This window comes from Somniosus microcephalus, chromosome 1, assembly GCF_052327205.1.
Source record: "Somniosus microcephalus isolate GS21.2 chromosome 1, FLI_Smic_1.0, whole genome shotgun sequence".
Lineage (NCBI taxonomy): Eukaryota > Metazoa > Chordata > Chondrichthyes > Squaliformes > Somniosidae > Somniosus > Somniosus microcephalus.
In genome coordinates this window covers 391,102,293-391,110,747 of record NC_140987.1, presented here as the reverse complement: position 1 = coordinate 391,110,747, position 8,455 = coordinate 391,102,293, and the positions used below count along the sequence as shown (strand labels likewise).

The 8,455-nt window shown below is 43.8% G+C and overlaps 1 protein-coding gene across 1 annotated transcript; it reads right to left on the bottom strand.

The window, feature by feature from the left end:
* Positions 1-2,214: 2,214 nt before the first annotated feature.
* Positions 2,215-7,562, bottom strand: LOC147125091 (phytanoyl-CoA dioxygenase, peroxisomal-like). Its single transcript, XM_086008822.1, has 7 exons — positions 7,432-7,562; positions 7,176-7,207; positions 6,707-6,909; positions 6,511-6,602; positions 4,912-5,051; positions 4,699-4,803; positions 2,215-2,441 (listed from the first exon to the last, which is right to left on the bottom strand). The coding sequence occupies exons 1-7, from the start codon at positions 7,559-7,561 to the stop codon at positions 2,334-2,336; spliced, it is 810 nt and encodes a 269-aa protein (XP_085864948.1). The 5' UTR covers position 7,562; the 3' UTR covers positions 2,215-2,333.
* Positions 7,563-8,455: the final 893 nt, after the last annotated feature.

Here is an 8,455-nt window from a genome sequence, read left to right as displayed (position 1 = left end):
TTTCCAGTCCACTATAGCTAAATCCCCTCTGAGCTTAGCAAAATTTGCTTTTCCCCAATTTAGAATTTTTATTCCTGGTCTATCCTTGTCCTTTTCCATAACTACCTTAAATCTAACAGAATTATGGTCACTAGCACCAAAATGCTCCCCCACTGATACGCCTTCTACCTGCCCAGCTTCCTTCCCTAAAACTAAGTCCAGAACCACCCCCTCCCTTGTTAGGCTTGCTACATACTGGCTAAAAAAGTTCTCCTGGATGCATTTTAGGAATCCTGCACCCTCTATACCCTTCACACTAGTTTTATCCCAATTAATATTGGGGTAGTTGAAATCCCCTACTATTACTGCCTTATAGTTTTTGCACTTCTCAGAAATTTGTCTACATATTTGTTCTTCGATCTCCCTCTCACTGTTTGGGGGTCTGTAGTACACTCCCAGCAGTGTGATCGCCCCTTTTTTGTTTTTCAATTCGACCCATATTGCCTCGTTTGATGATCCCTGCAACATATCATCCCTCCTCACAGCTGTAATAGTTTCTTTAATCAATACCGCAATCCCCCTCCCTTTTTATCTCCCTCTCTATCCCGTCTGAAAATCCTGTAACCAGGAATGTTGAGCTGCCATACCTGCCCCTCTTTCAGCCACGTCTCTGAAATAGCTACAATATCATAGTCCCAAGTATCTACCTGTGCCCTCAGCTCATCTGCCTTGTTCGCTACACTCCTTGCATTGAAGTATATACCATTTAGTACAGGCAAACCTCCTTGTTGACCACTATCTAGCCCTTGATTCCTCTGTCCTTCCAATTTACTTCCTACATTTTTGTTTTCCAATTACAGTTTTTCTTTATTGGGAATGGAAAATAAGATGGTAGTTGCTGTTGTGTCACTCTTGCTTCATTTACATGGGATTTGAATGCTTGTGCCCCCCACCTCACTCCACACCTCGTGGGAAACCTCAGAAAAACAAAGGAGCTGGAAACCTTGGCCTGCAATTTCTGTGGGAGTTCTCCAGCAGGAAATTGCCAGAACGCTTGGAGAACTCATTCAAACAGCTAAAAGCAGCTGTTTATACTATTTCACTAGGGTTCCCACTGATCTTCCACCTAAGTTGTAGTGAGAGAACGGGAGAATGTGGTCAAAACTCTCCCCCCGCCCGGTGTCATGGGTCTCCACCCCTTTTTCCTCTGCTTTGCCCCTGGAACTGAGAATTCCCCCAGCTCAAAGCAGAGGAAAGTCAGCTTCCTGTGTTTTCATGAAACAAAACCACCTTGAGTGATGGGGCTATATTTTCTGCTAGATTCTACCTTGATTTTTTATGAGGCAATACATTAGAAGGCTATTGGAGAGTTATGACAGCTGTTGGCCAAATACCTGCAGCCCACTTTAACAAGGAGCACAGCATTGTCTGCAGCAGTGAAAGTGACCACTGCCATGAATTTCTTTGGTATTGGACCTTTCCAGCCATCTTGAAGTAGACCCATCTTTTGTTTCTTTACTTGTCCATTTAACACCCGCTTTTGCCTTGCACCATCATCACTTTTGCCATTTAATCGCTCAAGCCTTCCACCCTATCACAGACATTCCCTTTTGTTCTTTCCTCCCCTCCCCCTTTCCCTGCCTCTATACTTCTTTAAAAGCTGTTACATCTCTAACTCTTTCCAGTCCTGATGAAAGGTCATCGACCTAAAACATTAACTCGGTTTCTCTCTCCACAGATGCTGCCTGACCTGCTGAGTATTTCCAGCATTTTCTGTTTTCTTTACTGGGACTCCATAATCTCCCTTAGACTCCGGTGGGACATGATATATCAGTTGAGTCGGTATGCCGAGTGAGTGCACACTGAATGTACCTATTTCTCAGGCACATCGCCAGGGGTTTTCCTGAGGGACAGGCAGACATTATTACCTGGAGCAGGTAGAAGCATTGAAGTGAAATGCTACTGAGTTGGGAGTGATGTACACAAACCATTTGTCTCATTCTCCTGGGTCTCTGCTGGTGCAGGTCCAAATAACGTGGGCCATGTAGCTTATGCCAGCCCTCAGCTTGGAGGACCTAAGAGAAGACTAGCTACAATAATGTCCCCACTTCCAGAAAGGTGTTTTTTTTACTTTTCAGGTGCAATTGTTATGTGGTGGTGTCTGTATCCATAATTTGTAGAAATCACAACTTTGTACGTAAATAACAAGAGTTTATTATTTGACTCTAATCTATGAACATTTATGATTCCTTAGTTCAGTAAGAAGTAACAGTTATACAGCAAGCATATTTGAATGTTTATGTCTTCAGTTACAAGATTTTGACATCAATCACTTGAGGTTTGCTGTAACTTTTTCAGAAGGTTTTAGTAAAGGTATTTGGCACATTGTTTTGAAAGTGGTTGAAATTGTCGTCTCCAGCTACCAGCACTGTCGCAGGGAAAGAACGGGGTCTGTCTGGATCCTGAAAAAAGCAACAATCAGCATTAGTAATCAAGTAACAAGAAGCTTGGTTCAAATGTACATCACACAGTTATAGAAAGAGGGGGTATGTTGGGTCAATAATGAATTACATTTGAACTAACATTTATTTGTGTTTAATTCTGGTTGGTCTTATTCCTGGAGGTTTGATCACATGACACTTGACCATGTGATGTTTCATCACTTGACATTTGCTGCGGTTTTCAAATGTTATTGCATTCACCTTATAAAGGCTGGGTCCCCTGTAGGTTTCCATGTTCCCTGTCCAACTAAGCTAACCTAGTTCAACAATTGGCATAACCAGCTCATCTTTCCGTTGATACTGCCCCATTACAGTATCTAACTGCCTCTTGAACTATACCGTTTTTTAATTCCACGATTCAACTGTAACACCATTCCAAGTATTGCTCATTGCAAGAGGTGTTTCCTGACTTTCGTGCTGAACTAACCTTTCATTAGTTTAGCCCCGGTTACTTGTGTATCTTATGAGGTAGAGGGATTAGGTTACTGAAGTTTCCAAAGAATTTTCATTAGCAGCAGAGACAATGGCTGTGAAGGCAGTTTTTCATCTGACGTTTCAAAGTTGCAGTGGCACTGCCTGTAGACATGAGCTTTCTATTGGGTTTTGAACTCGGTGTTAAACAAGGGATTAACCCTACTTAAATGTAACTGTATATTTTAAGAGATTGTGTGTGTGATGGGCATCAATCTGTAAGGGTGCGTGGCCAGGTTACTTTTCCGAATTTCAGCTTCATTTCATTTGGAGGGCAGGCCTGGGTTCAGGTCCCAGTCGAGGTCTGGACCACTATTTTTGGGGTTTCTGGTCAGGTTAGTTGGCGCTTGATGGTGGTTCGAAGATGCCTCTGGGTTTTAAACCCTCCTGGCCTCGAGCAAGAAAAACAGCCAGGGCAAAATCGTCTGCAACAACTGCACCAGAAAATCCATGGCTCTGCCCACAGCTCGGCTTTGGGACCCAGAGCAGGTAGGATGGAACTGGCCGGGAGTTGAGAGGATGGGTTATGGAGCCGTTCAGGCCTGAACCGCATATTCAAAGTATTTTTCTCCTGGGTTGCCAGCAGCAGCCTTTGGGACATCAATTGTCAATTACGGGAGACTCCCGACCAATATTCCCCATTAGCTGCACTGCCTCCTCCGCGGCCTGCCTCCCCCAATACGCGGCCCATTCAAAGTTTTGCGCATGCGCGGTATCAATGATGTAAAAGCCGGTGAGCGCTCTGTGTGGGACCTTGCAGATGACTGCGTGGCCACGCAGCTTAGCGTGAACATTGCTCCCAAGCAATCCGGGAGGGTTGGCAACCCCAAGAGATCCATTGTATCAAACTGTACTAAATTCAGTTCTGTATCCATTATACCAATGTTAACACATAAAGTTAAAAGACTGCATTTGTGAAACATAATACCGGGGCAACAATTCAAGTATAAAAGGAAGTTTTACAACTGCCAGATACACAAGTAATGTAAACTGGAACTGCTGTTGTAAAGAATTTAAATTTCTGCAATTATAATCTCAAAGCTCTTAGACACGTTTCTTGACGATCATCTGCCATCTGGTTTAGGTCAGACCTTGTTTATTCAAAGAGGTAGTAAAATTTTCACAGTGCTTACAGCTACCTTGTCTTATTTTATGATTGATCTGTCAACTATAACAATTTTATAAAACTAACTTTATTATTTGGATATCTTATGGGCTGTCAACAATTGTTTCAAGAATCAGAATGGTTGTATTTCCTAAATATAGCTGTTGTTTTTGACCATACAAACATTGGTGAGATCATATCTTACCTAAATATCACAAACTGCAAGAATCTGTATGTTTTATAGATTTCATTCAGGGAATCGGGGTCTTGGCTGCTGATGTCTGGGGTTTCTGCTCGGGTTAGTTGGAGCTTGTTGGAGGCTCGAAGATGCCATTGGTTCTGAAGCCATCCTGCAGTGTGGGCAAGGACTGGAGCAGATAGGAAGGTGTGGGGCCGAGAACTGAGGGTATGGACCTCAGAGGTGCGCATGCACAGACCGCGATACACAGTACTTTTCTCTCGGGTTGACACAGCATCGCCCGGGAGATCAATCGTCATTTGCAGGAGACTCCCAGGCAATCCAGGAGGACTGGCATCTCCATTTCTGATAAGGATTTCAGGTTCAGTGTTATAAAGAAAATACAAAACATTGAGATGTGTATATTAGTCACATTTATATGTGGAGTGGAGTTAAATACTCACTTCAACAGGGTAGGCAGTGGTGGGGACATAACGGATCACAAGGCCACATCTACGCCTGTTTGACATGTTGGGTTCACTGAAGTGGACTGTCAGACCATCATGGACCTGAAACATGTTTTTAAATAACAGGCAATCAGGATAAACACACAACAGGAAATTGATATATTTTCAGTCTAAATTATAATTTATTTTTAATTTTAGAATTCCACTTACAGACATTTCTCCTGCTTTGAGAGGACATTCAACAGCCTTCTCAGCTTCAACCAAATTCTTGGGAATCTCCTGATTTGATGTCAGCATGTTCCCAGGATAAGCACCTGTTCCATGCTCTAGTAGTCCTAGGTTGTGGCTTCCTGCAAATATCATTGAGCACAGTATCACCCATCTAAGAAATATTTATAATTATTTTGTTATAAAATGATCAAATGTGTCTTTGGACTGGAAATCTGCAAATGTCACTCCATTATTTAAGAAAGGAGGGAGAGAAAAACCAGGTAAGTACAGACCCATCAGTTTAACATCAATTTTGGGTAAGTTACTGAAATCTATTATCAAGGACAGAGCAACTGAGCACTTGGACAAGTATAAGCTGATCAAAGAGTCAGCATGGATTGTGAAGGGTAGGTCATGTCTGACTAATCTCATTGAATTTTTTGAGACGTGCACTAGCATGGTGAATGGCAAGACATCTATTGATGTCTATATGGACTTTCAGAAAGCATTTGATAATGTTCTGTGCAAGAGGTTATTGGTAAAAATGAAAGCGGACGGATTTTGAGGTAACCTTATGACATGAGTTGGTAATTGGTTGGGAGGTAAGACACAAAGAGTAGGGATAAAGGGAACATTCGCTGATTGGTGTGATGTGGCAAGTGGTGTTCCCCAGGGATCTGTTCCTGTCACCATATAAATATATATATATAAAAAGGACCTGGATGAAGAAATGGACAGCTGTATATCCAGTTTTGTAGACGGCATCAGGTTAGGAGGGACAGTCACTTGTGTAGATGGGAGTAGAACGTTATAAAGGAACACAGACAGACTACATGAGGGGGCAAAATTATGGCAGATGATGTTCAAGGTGGGGAAGTGTGGATCCAAGAAAGACAAATTGGAATATTTTCCTAATGGCGAGAGACTAGGAGCTCTGGAGGATCAAAGAGGTTTGGGTGTCCATGTGCACAGATCATCGGAAAACTAAAGTGAGGAAGTGATGCTTCAGTTGTACAGAACCTTGGCCAGACACCATCTGTAGAACTGCATTCAGTTTTGGGCACCGAACTTCAGGAATACTGGCCTTGGTACAGCACAGATTCACCAGAATGATACCAGGGTTTAAACGGTTAAATTATGAGGACAAGTTGTCTAAATTTGGCTTTTATAACCTTGACTTTAGAAGGTTGAGCGATGATCTAATTGAGATCTTTAAAATGATAAAGGGATTCATTACAGTAGATACAGAAAAACTATTTCATCTGGTGGTGGAATCCAGAACAAGGGGAGTAATCATAAAGTTTGAGCTAGGTCATTTAGAAGTGAAGTCAAGAAGCACTGGGTAGTGTAAATCTGGATCTTTCTACCTAAAGGGCTGCCGATACTGCATGAACTGAAATTTTCAAGACTGAGATTTTTAGTAAAGGGCATCAAGGGATATGGAACTAAGGCAGGTAAATGGAGTTGAGGTACAGATCAGCCATGATCTAATTGACTGGCAGAACAGGCTTGAGGGGCTAAGTGACCTACTCCTGTGTCTATGTGCGAACCCAAAAAAGGGAGAATATAAACAAAGCCATCATTGCCTATAAATCTAACCTGGAATAACCTGCAGGACCCCGTTTTCTCTGTCAATGTCATCGAAAGCCAACCACATGGATGCTACAGGGCCTCCTTCAAAGCCCCAGTATCTGTGGATGAAGAACAGTATAAAGTTATGATTTTCGAGGGTTAAGCAACTGTTTCATTCAGAAGCATGTCTTAGTTGTTTGCTGCACTGTAATCCCCGACTCACCTGATGTCCTGATGCCAGGCAACATAGGGGGCCACGTTGTTTTTGTGAGGGATATCAGAGGCTGGATACTTACAGATAAACCGGGAGTCAAGCAGAATGACATTAGGACCCAAAATTGCAATCATTGTTTGTAGAGCATGGGGATGTGTGGCTAAATCCATCACCCACTTGTACTGTAAATGTACATTGATGCGCCTCAATAACTTCAAGGCTCAAATTTAACTGGATAAAACTAGGCTTTTTTCAGCAAAGTAAGATGCCTGTGTCTTCACCTAGCATTCTGCTGTTCTGCTGCAAGACAAGCCTGGGCTTGTCTTAAGTAGGGCCAGGTATGGGCGGAGCCGACACACCCAATGGGGAGAAAGGGGGCGGTGCACTATATACAATACAAGGTAAAAACACAGGAGCAGGCAATACAATATATGTAGTTAAATACAGAGTCTGATGAATGACATATTTCATCACATACATTGTGCAGGTTGTACTGCGTGTATACTTTACCTAGAACACACACACAGAAGAATCAAAAGAGAAAGTTAACTTCAGTTTTAAATTAATATATTCTTATTGTAAATACAATCGTGATGCCAGACGTTCATCAAAGACGCTGGATTAAATGTTGAGCCACCTTTCCAGACCTTACAGTGGATACATACTGTTGAGGTATTCTTTAATGTTGTATATATAAGGGCCTTTTAATAACTGGTACACAAATCCTTACTCACCACATTTATCCTCTAAGGCTGAAAAGTTCTGAATGGCCAGTGCAAGCTCATCCTTGTATAGGATGTGGATTCCTGTAAGGTAGCCATTATTTTCATAGAACTTCTTCAGATCGCTTGCCTTGCTCTTCATTGTAGTGCATGTACTTTGCAGAAGGAACTATGGCCTAGAAATTCAGTATAGCCACTTTTGGGGCGGTAAAGTCGGGCGGGCGCTAAAGTTAGCGCCCGCCGGAAAGTGGAGGCCACTTCGCCGATATTCAGTAGCTTTGGCCAAGGAGTTTGGGCGAGCGCTGAAACTGGCGTTGCACCCCTATCTTTAGGCACTAAGCCGGCGGTGCAGAGTGATAACGCCGAGGCCGGGCGCAGCGCAGGTGCGGTCATGTTTTGATTGACAGCAGACACCCTGACGCCGGCCAGCTCTTAAAGGGGGAAGGGTCGACTTGGTCTGCTGCCACGCCCTGGATACTGCAGCCCTCCAGCTAGGCCTGAACACTGCTGCTGGACCCAAATAGCGCCTGAAGCCATGCAGAAGGCCCGTGAACGAGCGCAGCGCTTCTCAGAGCATGCTTTGAGGGTGCTGCTTAGGGGTTTGGAGAAGAAAAGAGATATCTTGTGCCCGGACAGTGGCAAGAAGGCTCCCAAGAGGCTGTACAGGAGAGCCTGGAGGGAAATCGCCCAGAGGGTCACAGCCAACAGCGATGTCCCCAGGACTGGTGACCAATGCTGCAAGAAGTTCAACGACCTCACTCAGTTGGTCAGGGTGAGTACCCTTTCCAGTGTCCTCCTCATCCTTGCATGTGCACCTCACATTATGGGCAAAGGGACCTCAAAGGCCTAATGGCCAGCCCTCCTCCAGCAGCTATGGCACTGGCATGATCATCAGTAGCACTTTCTGCACTTGACACACTGGCCAAGCTATTCGACCATGGGAGGCAGTGCACACAACAACAGGGCACCACACTGTACTTAGAGGCCGTCCTTTCTCTTGCAGGCCAAGCTGGCGCAGAATCTGAAGAGCCGGACT

Excerpts from the sequence above, each read along its gene's own strand:
- LOC147125091 (XM_086008822.1), bottom strand. The coding sequence starts at position 7,561 with ATGAAGAGCAAGGCAAGCGATCTGAAGAAGTTCTATGAAAATAATGGC. Across the intron at positions 7,208-7,431 it reads AGCCTTAGAGGATAAATGTG|GTAAAGTATACACGCAGTAC; the intron begins GTGAGTAAGGAT and ends TGTGTGTTCTAG. Across the intron at positions 2,442-4,698 it reads CCACTGCCTACCCTGTTGAA|GATCCAGACAGACCCCGTTC; the intron begins GTGAGTATTTAA and ends TGCTTTTTTCAG.